General features: G+C 40.6%; 1 protein-coding gene across 2 annotated transcripts in view; it reads right to left on the bottom strand.

Annotated features, from left to right (window-relative positions):
• Positions 1–14,627, bottom strand: part of ABHD12 (abhydrolase domain containing 12, lysophospholipase) — a 137,197-nt gene that overhangs the window by 4,008 nt on the left and 118,562 nt on the right. For both annotated transcript variants that reach the window (XM_020987356.2, XM_020987350.2), the window contains exons 7-11: positions 11,626–11,755; positions 9,869–9,906; positions 7,321–7,400; positions 4,632–4,714; positions 2,586–2,664 (exon numbers count right to left, since the gene is read on the bottom strand). In XM_020987356.2, coding sequence (XP_020843015.1) covers positions 2,586–2,664; positions 4,632–4,714; positions 7,321–7,400; positions 9,869–9,906; positions 11,626–11,755 — 410 coding nt within the window. The remainder of the gene's footprint in view (positions 1–2,585; positions 2,665–4,631; positions 4,715–7,320; positions 7,401–9,868; positions 9,907–11,625; positions 11,756–14,627) is intronic.

Below are 14,627 nucleotides of genomic sequence, written 5' to 3'. Positions count from 1 at the left end.
TTCAAGAGACAGTAGGTAGTGGCGAGTACCTTCCCAGGCCCTGCAATGCTGTTAACGATGACGTTATGAAGAACAACAGAACTTCCTAATTATATAGTAAGTATATTTCTCTGGGAAGCACTCCCCAGAATGACCATCTTAATTCATCCGAATTTGTCCTCCCTGGGAAACAGGAAGATACCTAACCTATTCTAAATATGACAGCATAATGATTTCTAGAAATCATCTTATGCTAAGTAAGCAGTAAAGCCAAGAATCAAATCCAAACGTATCAGTACTCACTCCTTTCCATCACACCACATCCCAACAGGTAAGACAGAGCAATCAAGTCCAGGGAAGGAAATTTAACCTGTTGCTGAGGACACTAAAATGGGAGTCAAGAAACTCCCAGCACGGCTAGTGAACTGCTATAATGTCTTCAGAAGAGCATTTAAAGTCTTTTTGTATCTGACTCAGTTTCTCCAACATGCCTTCAATTTCCACTGAAATGCTGAGGATCAAGAAGAAAGGTTGATTTGACTATCTGTGGTGTAACAAAAGACTCTCCACATTGTTACCCACCTGCCAAAGAGTCCCAAGAGTAGGAGAATAATTCTTGTTAGTATACAGTTGGTATTATTCTAAGTTCCAGCTCCCCCTCTAATATCAGTGGTTGTGTTTAATCTGTATTTGCTGGATACTTGTCTGTCATTGGCCTCACTTTTTCATCTGTAAAATGAGGGGGTCTGGCCAATGAGATGGCCTTCAAGGCCCCCTCCAGCTCTACATCTATGACCCCAAGCATGTCTGCCCCTACATTAAATGCTCAAGGACAAAGCGTGGGTCTGTTTAGTTTGCTCCATACAGTGCCCGACAAAGCACCATTTGAAGTGAGTGCTTCAGCATTTCACAGAGGATCTTTGGAAGTGCCTTGGGCACCGGGGAAGAAAGATAAAACCTTAGAGAATTCAAAGCTGGACTGACATCATTATAATAAAGCCTGCTCTTCATTCGGAGCTATGGCACCTTGCCTTTTCATTTACAGAAGATGCCTGTCTGCTCTGTCTTCTTCCATTTCATTTCAGAATCAACTCTTTCCTGTTAGAAACATCTCTCCTCCAGGGAGGGAGGGATCATGAACTAGCCATAAGACCAAACCTCTGAGGTGTCATTCTTGTGATAATAGCACAGACTCTGAGTATAAGAATTACACCCATTGGCTTGAGGTATTAAAAGCATGGTCCATCTCACCTCATCAGGCGATGACTTACTTACAAAGCAGAGATTAAATTAAACCCCCCTTCACCTCTAGCCAACAAATTGGAAGCTCTTCTGCCATAGAGCACTGTAATTACATTCTTCTTGCCTGCCCCAGCCTTGTCAATAAAAATTGGATTTCCTTGTGAATGAACCAGTTATGTTGATCTGTAAATGAATATTTTTAAAAAAAATTTTTTTTTCACTTCTTGGTGAGGCAATCGGGGTTAAGTGACTTGCCCAGTGTCACACAGCTAGTAAATGTCAAGTGCCTGAGGCTGGATTTAAACTCAGGTCCTCCTGACTCGAAGACCAGAGTTGTATCCACTGTGCCACCTAGCCGCCCCTTAAATTATTCTTAATTATCACTCGAGCAGCCAATTATTTCCTTGAAGATACAGAGATAGATATACACACATATAGATACATATGTGTATACAATTTTTTTAACCAAACTCTTAACATCCATTGTCTTTTCCATAGTCCATAAACCATCTAGCAAAGGCAGAAATTCCTTATTTATAAAAGGACATAGTAAAATAACATTGAATATATGTAATCAATTAAATTTGCTTTGCCATAATATCCATTTAAATTAAATTTAATCCATAAAATGTTCTAACCTACTTTTTAGTTATTCCCACTAAGTCTACATCAGTAATTTTCTCTATTTATTTCCATTCACTTTCTTCTTGGATGTTCCTGGGGAGAAGGCAGGGCCCATTTCCAGTCCAACATCAATTCCAAACATAGCTGCTCTTTTAGTGAAAACAGTTTCCCCTAAAGCCTCATCTTCTTTTTTAAGAGTCTGCTCACTCGGGGCAGCTAGGTGGCACAGTGGATACAGCTCTAGCCTTGGAGTCAGGAGGAGCCGAGTTTAAATGTGGCCTCAGACACTTGACACTCACTTTAACCCTGACTGCCTCACCAAAAAGGAAAAAAAACAAGAATCTGCTCACTGGCATAGTAACTACAGCAGAGCAACCCAACTTCTAGTTTCTGTAGCTCAAAGCACATCATCATTTATACAATGGTCCCTTGAAACTACGTAGTACAGGGGAAAGAGACCTGGTGCTGGAGTCAGAGGATGTAGGTTTCAAATGCTACGTCTGAGACCCCGGGCAGGTCACTGAACACTCCTGAGCCACTTTCCTCACCTGAAAAATAATGGGCTTGGTCTCAGTGCCCTCTGAGACCCTTCTAGCTTTTAAACCCAGGATCCACTGATCTTCTCCACTCTTTATCAATAAGTAGCAAAGGTAACTTTATTGACTACCTGAGGCACCCGTATTCTTTCAAATAACCTGCCTAGTTTACCTTCCCTTAACCTACCAACCAGGCCCACATACCTTTCTTCCTAGATGGAATGGCACGATGGGGTCATCTTCAGCATGAAGAATAAGCAAGGAGCATGATATGTATTTCACACTGAAATGAGAACAACAGCAAAGTTATAGATACTAAAAACAAGAAAGCATTCTAGCCCCTAGTGACCAGGACAAGGAAAGGACATGGAAAGATTCACTCTTGTAAGTATTTGGCTCTTTGGGAAAGGGAATTTTGACGTTTTGGCTTCAGTAATGCTATTGGGGTCTACATTATAGTGTTTGTTAAATCTCTCTTTTGTTTTAAGAGAACATGAAATAGATTTCATAAGTTTGATAAAGAAATTCTAACTTAATATACCTTCAAAATATTATCAAAAACAACAACAAAGAACTATCCACTCTCAGATCAGAGTGGAAGTACATATAATTGCAACAAATAGTAAATAACTTAAATGTCCAACAAAAGGGGAAATGGCTGGATAACATTTGGCACATTAATGCAATACAATACTACAATGTCATTAAGATTGGCAAGTGTATGTGTTAAAAGGAAACATGGAAAGAACTTTATGGAATAATGCAGAGCCAGAAAAAACAGAATAAACAATAATTATGACCATACAAGAGGAAAGTGAATGGGAAAAAATACACAAAAGTACTGATGTAGACAGTGGGACTAACTAAAAAGTAGTTAGGGCGTTTTACAGATTGAATTTCATTTAAATGGATATGGTTGCAAAGCAAATTGATTACATATGTATTCAATATTATTTTATTATGTCCTTTTTAAAATAAGGAATTTCTACCTTTGCTGAGCGGTTTGTGCTCTTTATCATCATGTCAAAAATGTTCACCAAAATCAGTCCCTATGATTTTTTTTTTAGAAATGAAATATGGATATTTACTGCAGGGCCTCCTCTTTTTACAGAATAGATGTGGTCCTCAAAAATACTGAGTAAATAGACTACAATAAAATATATAAATCAAACCATTTAGAAGGCATGAGGGGAGATTGGTATTTAAAAGAATTCTATTGTGATACATTTCATAAATGTGAAGAATCATGTAATTTGTCTCTTCTCTGAATGGTGATTCACTTTCAACTCAACAAATATTTATTAAGCTCCTACTGTGTGCAATGCAATTAACTAGGTACTGGGTTCATTCTCTAAGGTGGCTTTAGGACCAAACTGGGACTTTGAAAGCTCAGGTTCATTCAAATCAAGGTACTCCTTGGTACACTTTGAAAATTTAAGTAAATTCATTTACGTACACCTACTATTTTCTGGGAATGCACAGATCCAAATGTCTATGCCTTAGTAGTAAAGTAGGAAGTGCCTGCGGGACAATGAGGTTAAATAACTTGACAGAACCAAACAGCTAGGAAGTGTCACAGGTGGGATCTGAACCCAGGGTCTTCCCCCCATCTAAGCCCAGCATGCTTTGCCTCTGCTACTATGTAAGGAGCTATTTGTTGCTGTTCAATCATTTTTCAGTCACGTCCAACTCTTCATGACCCCATTTGGGATTTTCTTGGCAAAGATACTGGAATGGTTTGCTATTTCCTTCCCCAGTTCATTTTACAGATGAGGAAACTGAGGCAGACTGGGCAAAGTGACTTGCCTGGGGTCACATGGCTAGTAAGTGTATGAGGCCAGATCTGAACTCAGGAGGATGAGCCTTCCTGACTCCAAGCCTGGCACTCATTCACTGTACTACCTAGCTGCACAAAAGACAGTTGTAATCCCCCTCTCATTCTTTAAAGCACATGTCTGTGAGTTTATTAGTCATACTAAAATGTGAATTCTGGAATAGGAAAAAAAAAAGTAAAGATTTGGTGACACTCCATGGACCCACCTGGAATGCAAAATATACTGAGATTTTAAAACACTCCCATTACAGACCCAGAGCATGTGAAAAGTTGGGGCTTCTGCCTGATAAAGAACTGCCTTATTATTCAGTTGGTAGTAAAAGACCATACACTTCAGCTTTCCTCCCAACACACTTCCTTTGCCCAGGAGATACGCTGAAGGAAAGAAAGCTTCAGAGCAAAGAACGGCCACTTACTTTTCGTCATTTGCAAATTTAATCCCATTACTAGTGATGGGGTCGAGGAAGAACCAATCAAATCCAGGAAAGTATCGGTAGACCTGTAGACACAGAAAAGACAGAATTGCCAGATGTGTATAACAAAATCCCCTCTTCTCCTTCCTAGCACCCTCTCGTCTGCCGCCCTTCAGGGCTTCCTATATTCCAACACAACTTGCACAAGCAGCTGGCCTCTGCACGTGCCCCATTGTCCAGCTTCTGTGGTACCTACGCCCTGGGAACACCCTCCCTCCCACCTTCGACTGCATTCCCACCCATCCCTTAAAGGCGATTCCAATGTCCCTCCTCTTGCATGGTGCCTTTCTCCATTTCCCCCTGGCAGCAATGACCTTTCTCCTCAGACTTCACACCTCTCATATATTACTTGTGGACTGCCCTCTCCACCTGAAAGCTCACTAGGTGCAGGGCGCATGTCTATCTAAACCTTGTATCTTCTGCAGGGCCCCCTACCCAGCCCAGTTCTGCACCCCATAAGTAAACCTCTACTCAACTGAAATGGAATGAAAAAGTCAAAATAGGCACTTCCAATTTAGTTTGAGTAACACATGCTCCAAAGGGGTCATTAATGAATAAACTCATTGAGGATGTGAAAAATGATGCAAATACAAAGAGATTCACATCTACTTCTCCATTTGTCTTGCTTGTACCTCAGCAAAGATAGCTAAAGGCCATTTTTAATGGGTATGGCTGCATTAAGTACATCATCCTTCTAATGCCCATCAAGGGCTGCCCAAATAAGTAAGAAAGTAGGCTAGTGTCATTAAGAGAAAGTCTCCTTTATCCCCAAACTTCTCTCTTTAACCCAGGTCATTCAGAAATGGAAATTATACCATTAGAGAGTTATTGATCTGAATTTGCCCAAGGTTCCCTTTAAAATTGAAAATATTCACAGGAGGAATAATGTGTTAAGCTGTCTTAAAATTAATGCCTATTAGCACTTTTCCCCCATAAAGAGAGACTTTGTAATATTGAAATGAAATTCAGCAATAATTGTTCAGTGTTTGCTCTACATACATAAGGCTGGAGACAGAAGACAGCCCCTGACCTCAAAGAGCTTATATTTCCTTTGATGGGAGGGTACTAAAAACAAGAGGTTGAATAAAGACAAATTTGCTCAAGGTCACACATGTTTACAAAAATACATAAGTAACACTCAGAATTTGAACCCAGCTCTTCTGACTCTAAATCCAGCAATCTCTATACCAGTGGTGGGGAACCTGTGGCCTCGAGGCCACATGTGGCCCTCTAGGTCCTCAAGTATAGCCCTTTCACTGAATCCAAACTTCACAGAACAAATTCCAGCCTCATCCACTCACCAAAACAAAAAGCCATGAGAAATCCCTCCAACAGAGCCAGTATTGAGCAAAATGGTATACAATAGGGTGGGTTTGTCCTACTTCCAACCTCTTCTTTTTTCTGTATTATCTCCCCACCCTCACCTAAGCACCCAGGGCCTTCAAGTCAAGTAGAGTATAAATTCTTAAGAGATATGGGACTGTGTTGGCTTTTTATCTGCAGCTTTGCACAGTTTAAATAAGCATTTAATAAATGCTTATTACTCTAAGTCTCTCGTATCAAGGGGGAAAGATAACAAGATTATGACTATGCTACCACAGTGATTCTTATCAGTCTGTAAAAATCTGGCTTCAGGGGCAGACTTTCAAACAAGGTCAGTTTCTACTTTGGTGATATAAGCTAGGACTTAATTTGGAGATGAAAGAATTAAAGCCAAACAATAGCTTTCCATAGAGGAAGACAGTAGGGGCCCCAAGGTCCTTTTCTTTACAAAGGACAGGTGAATCACAAAATACTGCGGAAAAGGAGATTTTAAAAATAAAGATTAAAATGGCCCCTGCCCCAAGCAATGCACCTGTGTGACAGCACAATTCAGAGGGAAACCCCAGAGTTTCCTTCATTCCAAGAGCTCAAACCAAATATGGAAATATGAAGGAACTCAAGAATTTCAAGGAAGCAAAGGGGACAAACAAGAGAAATTAAATTAGCAGTGGGACTCTCTAGTCACAGCCAGCAATACGTGTGTGTATATATGTTTGTACACACACACACGTATATATCCATATACACATACATATACATACATGTATAGATATATATACACAAGTACGTGCATGTGTGTGTGTGTGTGTGTGTGTGTGTGTGTGTGTACTGATCAAAGCATAGTCCTTAGTCTCCCCACAATTTCATATGCCTGGCCAACCCAAAGAACCTTTCCTTTTAAACTCACAACTTCCAGTTTCTAATCCTAGATAACCTAGTATGTACACTTGGCAGGATGGGAAGTGAAGACAAAGGGAAGAGAACTGGGCTCAGAGAACAAATACAACAATCTTCTAACACTCGTGACCTTCTTTTAAATTCTTAAATAAATATTTCAGTAAGGAAATTGCCAAAAGACTGAGCTCCCCATTTCTGAAGAGCGCACAAATCGTCAAGTCTCCTAAGAGCCAAGGCAATTCACACCAGTTGGATAGTATCTGTAAAAAGTCTCTCTTGCGGTTTGACTCCTTCCCCTTTGGAATGACCTGTGTAAGAACATTTTTTACTCTATATCTTGCTCCACACCAGTAATATAGAGTTGGCTCTGCTTAAAATGAAACCAGGAAACCATTTTAAAATCACTACTTGCCACTGAAAATGGATGACTTTTTGCTTCTTCACGTATGTTTGTAAATGGAGATTCCAATATGAGGGCGTCTGGAGGAGTTTCTAAACAAGGGAGGGAAAAAGAAAACATGATGACGCAATAAGCCTTAGCAAAATGGTGTCATCTTTAAGTGGCCTTGAATGCCACCCTGTCCAAAACTGTGCCAAAAGGATCTAAGAAAATTCCTTTCCAGACAAAGCTTCTGAGAGTTAAGTGCCCATGGCTCCATTCTGCTGTTGACTCTGACCCATTAGGGCAGTGATTTAGAGCTGGAAAGGGCCTCAGAGTTCATAACTAATCCAACCTCCTCATCAAAAGGCTCTGAAAGAGGCGAATCACCACTGAAAACAGTATGACATTCAAGCATGACAGGAGTGAGAAGCACATGACCCCGGACACACCCTGAGCAAACCCAGGCCTGCACTAGTCCAGAAACCACCCCATTCCACTGTTATCAATCTGTGTGCCAGATCTGGGTGACCGAGGGCGTGTACAGCTTTGAGGAACAAGAAGGTGATAGTCCTACTGCACTCTGCCCTAGCTGAGCTACATCTAGAGGACTGTTCAATTCTGGGCCACACATTTTATACTCATTTTTTTTTTTTGGCTAGTGACTTGCCCAGAGTCATACAGCTAGTGAGCGTTATATGTCTGAGGCTGCATTTGAACTCAGGTCCTCCTGACTTCAGGGCTGATGCTCTATCCACTGTGCCATCCAGCTGCCCCTGGGCCACACATTTCAGGAAAGACACTGGTAAGTGGAAGTGTCTGGAGGAGGGTAACCAAGGGCCTTGAGGTCATGTCACAAGAAGGAACTAGGGATGTTTTGCCAGGAGAGGTAAAGAGATAAACATCTTCCAAGTATTTAAAGATTATCATATGCAAGAAGGATTAGACTTGTTCTGTTTGGCCCTGGGAGGAAGAAAGCAATGGGCAGATGCTACCAAAAGGCAGATTTCCAAAGGGTGCAAGTAAAGTTTCCAAACAAGAGAGGTATCCAAAAGAAAGGGCTCAGGGAACAGCTGATTTCCCCCTCACCAAAGGTCTTTGAGCAAAGAATGGCTGACTACTCACAGCTTATGAGAAAGAACTGCTTCTGTTGGACAGCTTTTGTTGTTCTGAAATTTTTCCTTACTTTGATCTAAAATTTGTCTGCAACCTTTTCTTTTTCAGGTATGAGTGGGATTAGATGAGGCAGCAAGGTGGTGCTGTGAACAGAGTGCTAGGCTTGGAGTCAGGAAAACCTGAGTTCAAAACCAGATTCAGACACTTATTGTGTGACCCTGGAAAATCACCATCTCTCCCTGCCTCAGTTTCCTCAACTGTAAAATAGGGATCATAATGGCACCTACCTTCCAAGGTTGTTGTAAGGATCAAATGAAATATTGGTAAAGTGCTTTACAAAAAATAAATGTTTATGGACTTGACAGTGAATCTCTGTGACTCAGATTCCATGATCCTCACAACAGCCTCCCAACTCCAAAGTGGGTAGGGTAAGCATGATGATCCCCATTCTACGGATGAAAACACTGAAGGAAGGGAAGGGAAGTGAGTTATCTGCCCAAGGCCACACATGTAACAGTGGCAGAGAAGTCAAAAGACCGATCCAACTTACAACAATTGGGTCAAACAGATTCCAGATCTCCAAGTCATTTCTCATGTCTTAGCCCATGCTCCAGCTGTTTTTTCAAAGTAATTATTTACAGACAGGGGGGAAGGGAGAGGAGTCAAGTACACCTGATTCCACCTAGTACAGAGCTATCTTAGAAAGTAAATACAGGGAGGGATGGGTGTGAAACTTAGTATTAGCTGCTTTTGGCTACATGAGCAGCATCAGAGATTCTCTACCCTACAGCAGGAGAAGCTAACACTGAGGAGCTTTTTGGGTTTGGTTTGGTTTTGTTTTTGTCTTTAAAAAAAAAGTCTCTAAGAGCCTTGAATCATTTGCTCGTGACTCATATGCCAGGGTAGAACTGACATGCCACTGGGAAGTTTGTGGTGTTATCTAAGAAAGTGAAATTTCTAGAAAGTTAGGTTTCGGCTTGATATAAAGAGAAAAAGTCCTAGTGATTAGAGCTATCAAAAAACAGAATCAGCGCCTTGAGATTTCATATATCAAGTCAAAAGAAGGCTGAAGAGGAAGAGAACCTTAAAGGGGAATATGCATAATAGATTGGGCAGAGGGAGGGTCCAATCGGCACTTCAGATCCAACGAAAAAATATAACCACAATTCTATCCATGTGACAGATACCTACTTTATACTAAAAATTAAGTGGGGGGGGAGGGGAAAGGGGGAGCCTCAACAGAGTGCCCAAACCTGAGAAAAAGGGAACAGGTGAGACAGGAGGACCTAGTGATAGAAAACCTTCTGACAGAAAACTCTTCAATGGAAGCTATCTTATTTAATAAGCATACAATGTGTCTTCAGAACTAGGGACAAGCATACATTTTGTAACATGCTTCTGCAATGGCCACAGAAAAGTTATGGTGGTCATTAAATGCCTTACTAGTGGTCTTAGACATTCTTACCTCGTTCACATAAGCGCCTTACTAAGTTGGTTGCAACTCTAGAAAGAAAAAAAAGGAAGCAAATTAATTATAAATAAAAGTTAATCCTTTTCTATTTCCTAATCAAGATAAGAATGGTTTAAACCACTAAAAGGACAGGCATAAAGCACCATCAATGAAATGATAATCTACCTTCTTTTCAAGGTTTTTTTTTTTCCCCCAAGAAAGGACGCTGTAATTTGACAGCTGGGAACGTGTGCTGCCCTTTCAGGAAGAATGGTGACCTATGAACTGAGCATGGCCTTTTAGAAAGATACAAATGGTAGAAAGTCCTGGGGGTCCTGCAGAGAGGCTCAGACCTTCAATGACTCCTAATGGTTGCATCAGTGGACTGTGTCTGCTGAGCTCTCTTCCAGCAATGACCCACTTCACCTCACACCTTGGGAATGGATGAACACTTTTGATGGTAATGGGTAAGTCAACTTCCTAAATGACCACAGAATGCCTTCTACTACTGAACCTGTCAGGAAGGAATAACACCCTTTCAATTAACAGACGTAGGAAAGCACATTGACCACTTCTCATGAGAGACCACTTAGAAAGTCATGATTCACTGCTTGGAAAAAAGTGCCACTGATAAGCACATTGTCTTCACCAACCCAGCACATGCAGTAAATATCTATCCTTATTTATCCTTGTTGCATGTTTTCTGAACCCAGGCAGCACACGCAGGGAGACGATTATCTTTGTCTGCAATCGAACCCAGACCTCACTGGTTTGGCTGTACAAAGACCATCTTTGATAAAAAATTGGGAAGCCAATGAAAGATGCCCATTTTGAACATGGTTCGTCTGTTTTTTGAGCAGGACAGCATAGCAGTCCCAATTTAGATTCTCATTCTCCTCTAGCTGGTATTTAAGTTTTTTCAAACATACCCTCTTTATAGCCTTCAGAAAATACAATATGAAAAAGTTTAGCATGTCTCTCACATTCTAACGGAGGTTATCACAGTATCAGATGGAGTATCATATCCTGTGGCACCCTACCCCAACCAGCTGCAATGTATTCAAGGAATTCGCCTTTTTTTGGGAAGGGAGGAATTGGTGGCTCTCATGGAGTTACGGAATGAAAGGGAGCATAACAGTACAGACCACTTCGCCCAAGGACCTGGCCTTTCTGATGAGCACCTAGTTGTGGCTCCAAGTACAACTTATGCACAACACAACACAAATTGATCAGGAGGCCTTCCCTTCTGAGATGACCTCCCATCTATTCTCACTAGATTTTCTTTGTCTATATCTTCTTATTTACATGTTGTCTCCTCCATTAAAATGTGAGCCCCTTAAGGGCAGGAACTGTTTTTACCTCTCTATCTCCTCTGCAGAATGCCTGCTACCTAGTAATAAGTGCTTAATAAAAGCTTTTTTGATAGATTGAATAGTGATGAGGCAGCTAGTGGATAGACTATTAGACCTGAAGTAAGGAATGCCTAAGTTCAAATGTAGCCTCAAATACTTACTAGCTCTGTGACCCAGGGCACTTAACCTGTATCTGCCTCAGCTTCCTCATCTGTGAATAATGGATAATATAGGGATAAATACTTTAATTCTAATGTGTTTAATGATACAATGGAAAATATCTAGGGATAAGCTTCAGAAACGCTCATAGAAAAAGGGCTTGAGCTATAGACTTGGACAGGTCAATAATTTAAAGATTACACCCTCCCCCCAATTTCCCCTTCCAAAGGCAATTAAATGCCAGGTGAATGGAAATCTTACCCAGTGCCCAGTGAATGGCCCCAAATATACACAGGATTGTAACCACTTCTTGCTTTTATCCAGTCAAAAACATGTAACGCATCATAGGTCATTCCCCGTTCTGTTGGAGTTCCTATTGAATCACCCCAGCCTAAAAAAGGAGTCCAGAGAAAGAGCAAATGAAAGATCTTAACATTTAAAGCCATTTGTCAAATACAAATTATTTGCATGCCCAGAAATGATTGTTTGTGGGCTGCCACATAGAAGAAGCAGGCTTATTCTGACTCGTTGAAAAAGCAAGACTAATAGCCATGAGCGGAAGCTCCACCAGGTGTTCAATGAGTCACAGCTTTCAGCACAATGAAGACAAAACTAGCAATACAGACCATACAGCACAGAATGAATGGGCTCCCCTCGCTAGTTAGCCCCCCGCCACTGAACCCAAGAGGAATACGGATGACCAGGGATGAAGGGATGGGCTGAATGATCTGAGGTCCCTTCCAAGTCTTGGTTGTGAGATTCTATGAGTCAGCTCACACCACAGCCACACACTTGTCTATGTTATACTGACACTGAGGAATCACTGCAGAGTGAAGGGTAAAGGGATGAGTTTTCATAAACAATAATAGTAACAACAGCTAACTTTAAAAAAATGTTTTAAGGTTTACAAAGCACTTTTACAAGTATTCTCACCGTACCTTTGTATATGAGCAAGCAAGCTATAGTGGAAAGAGCCCAGGACTGGGAGTCAGGAAACCTGGATTCAAAATCCAGGCTCTCCCACTAATCAGACATTTGGGCAAATCTTTACAATTCTTTGGACCACAGGTTCTTCATCTTTGAAGTCCCTTTCTAGATGTAGCAACTTGTGATTCTGTGAGCCTCCAAACACCTCGAAACATTCATTTATTCCTCAACTTAAACTTGTTTCCAAGCAAATATGTGGATTTCTAAAGTCTGAGAAAATGCCGGCACTGGAAAGACTGCCTCATGGCAATTACCCTCCTGGTAATTTGTAATCACTAGCTCTACTGACCTAGTCCTCCCAGGGAAAACTGTGACCCCCTACCCACAAACCTTCTCAGAATGCCACACAAACTGATGGCTAGCACAGATTATGAACTAACTGCTAAATAACAGAGGAACTGATTCAATACGATTCAACCAAAAAGTCTGAGTCATTCCCTTCCATTCCACCCCTTAACCTCTCCCCTCTCCCTTTTCTCTCCCTCTTTCTCTCTAATGAAAGTTATTGGGGGAGAAAATGTGTGTATGTGATTCATTCCCTCACGCAAACACACTTTAGTGTGTGTAATATATGAGGTATTTTTTTTTTGGTGGAGGAGAATAATAATTACTACCACTGAATCTGAAGTGGTCACCTCAAGATTACCTGTAGAAATTGAAGGAACTGAAGGCTGGCATAAGACAGACATGTGATATCTGTCCTAAAATTTGATGTAATTTCTGATCTGTATTATAATGACAGATAATTTCACAACCAGAATTTGGCCAGTGTTTTCAACTTCCTGATCCTGTTTGGCTTTCATGAAAACTGACTAGAAAATCTTGTCATTTTTTAGCCTGGAAGGAACACTGAGATCATGTAGTTGAATCTCCTCATAGGAAAAAAAAACCCAAGGCCCAGAATAAGTCCCAACTAAAATCCCATCTTTTACAGAAAGACTTTCCCAATCCTTCTTAATTCTAAACCTTCCTTCTGCTAATTATTTCCTATTTACCCTGCATAGCTTGCTTTGTATAATTGTTTGCCTGCTGTCTCCCCCATTAGATCCTTAAGGATAGGGACAGTCTTTTGTCTCTTTTTGTATTCCCAGAGTGCACAGTGCATTTCACATAGTAGGTGCTTAATAATGTTTACCTATTGACAGACTGATTGAGAAGTGACTTGCCCAAGGTCACACTGGCAGCTAATGGCAGAATCAGGAGTTGAGGCACATCATGCTGGCCTCCATAACTGGGACTATAAATTGGAATTCATTCATTTTTGCTAGGTGACATTCTTTTCAATTTTACCAAGCCTTTATTAAGCATATCATAGTCCAAATCCTACCATTTGACCCAGCAATACCACTTCTAAGTCTGTATCCCAAAGAGGGAAATACAAATGGGAAAAGGACCCACATGTACAAAAATATTTATAGTAACTTTTTGTGGTGGCAAAGACTTGGAAATTGAGGGGATGCTCATCAGTTGGGGAATGGCTGAATGAGTTGTGGTATATGAATGTAATGGAACACTATTATGCTATAAGAAATGATGAGTAAGCAGACTTCAGAAAAACCTGGAAGGACTTGTGTGGTCTGATGCTGACTGAAGTAAGCAGAACCATGAGAATGTTGTACACAGTAACAGCCACGCTGTGTGATAACTAACTTTGATAGATTTAGCTCTTCTCAGCAATGCAAGGATGTAAGACAACTCCAAAAGACTCAAGGTGGAAAATGCTATCCATATCCAGAGAAAGAACTATGGAGTCTGAATGTAGATCAAAGCATATTATTTACTCTTTTTTTCCTTTCTCGTGGTTTTCCCTTTTTGTTCTGGTTCTTCTTTCACAACATGACTAATGTGGAAATGTGTTTATTATGAATGTATATATAGAGCCTATATCAAATTGCATGCCATCTTGGGGTGGGGGGAAGGGAGGGATGGGGAAAAAAATCTGGAACTCAAAATCTTATGGAAGTGAATATTGAAAACTAAAAATAAATAAATAATTTAAAAAAATTTTTAAAAGGTCCAAATCCATTACTATGTCCAAGGGTAAATGTTCAGACACAAAGACAAATGAGACTCAGTTGCTTCTCTCAAGGATTCTATACTCTAATAGGAAAGATAACACATATATATGAAAATAGAATATACTAATACATAAGAAAAGTAAACAAGGTACTCTGACGGTCCATAGGAAGAACTCTTCATTCCCATCTTGGGAAGGGGGGGAGGGAATCAAGGATGGCTTCATGGAGGAGGTATCAACTAAGTTGGGTCTTAAAGGA

This window comes from Phascolarctos cinereus, unplaced genomic scaffold, assembly GCF_003287225.1.
Source record: "Phascolarctos cinereus isolate Bilbo 61053 unplaced genomic scaffold, phaCin_HiC Scaffold_2;HRSCAF=192, whole genome shotgun sequence".
Classification (NCBI taxonomy): Eukaryota; Metazoa; Chordata; class Mammalia; order Diprotodontia; family Phascolarctidae; genus Phascolarctos; species Phascolarctos cinereus.
Note: the sequence above shows the minus strand (reverse complement) of the source record. Positions and strands in the feature narration are given on the sequence as shown.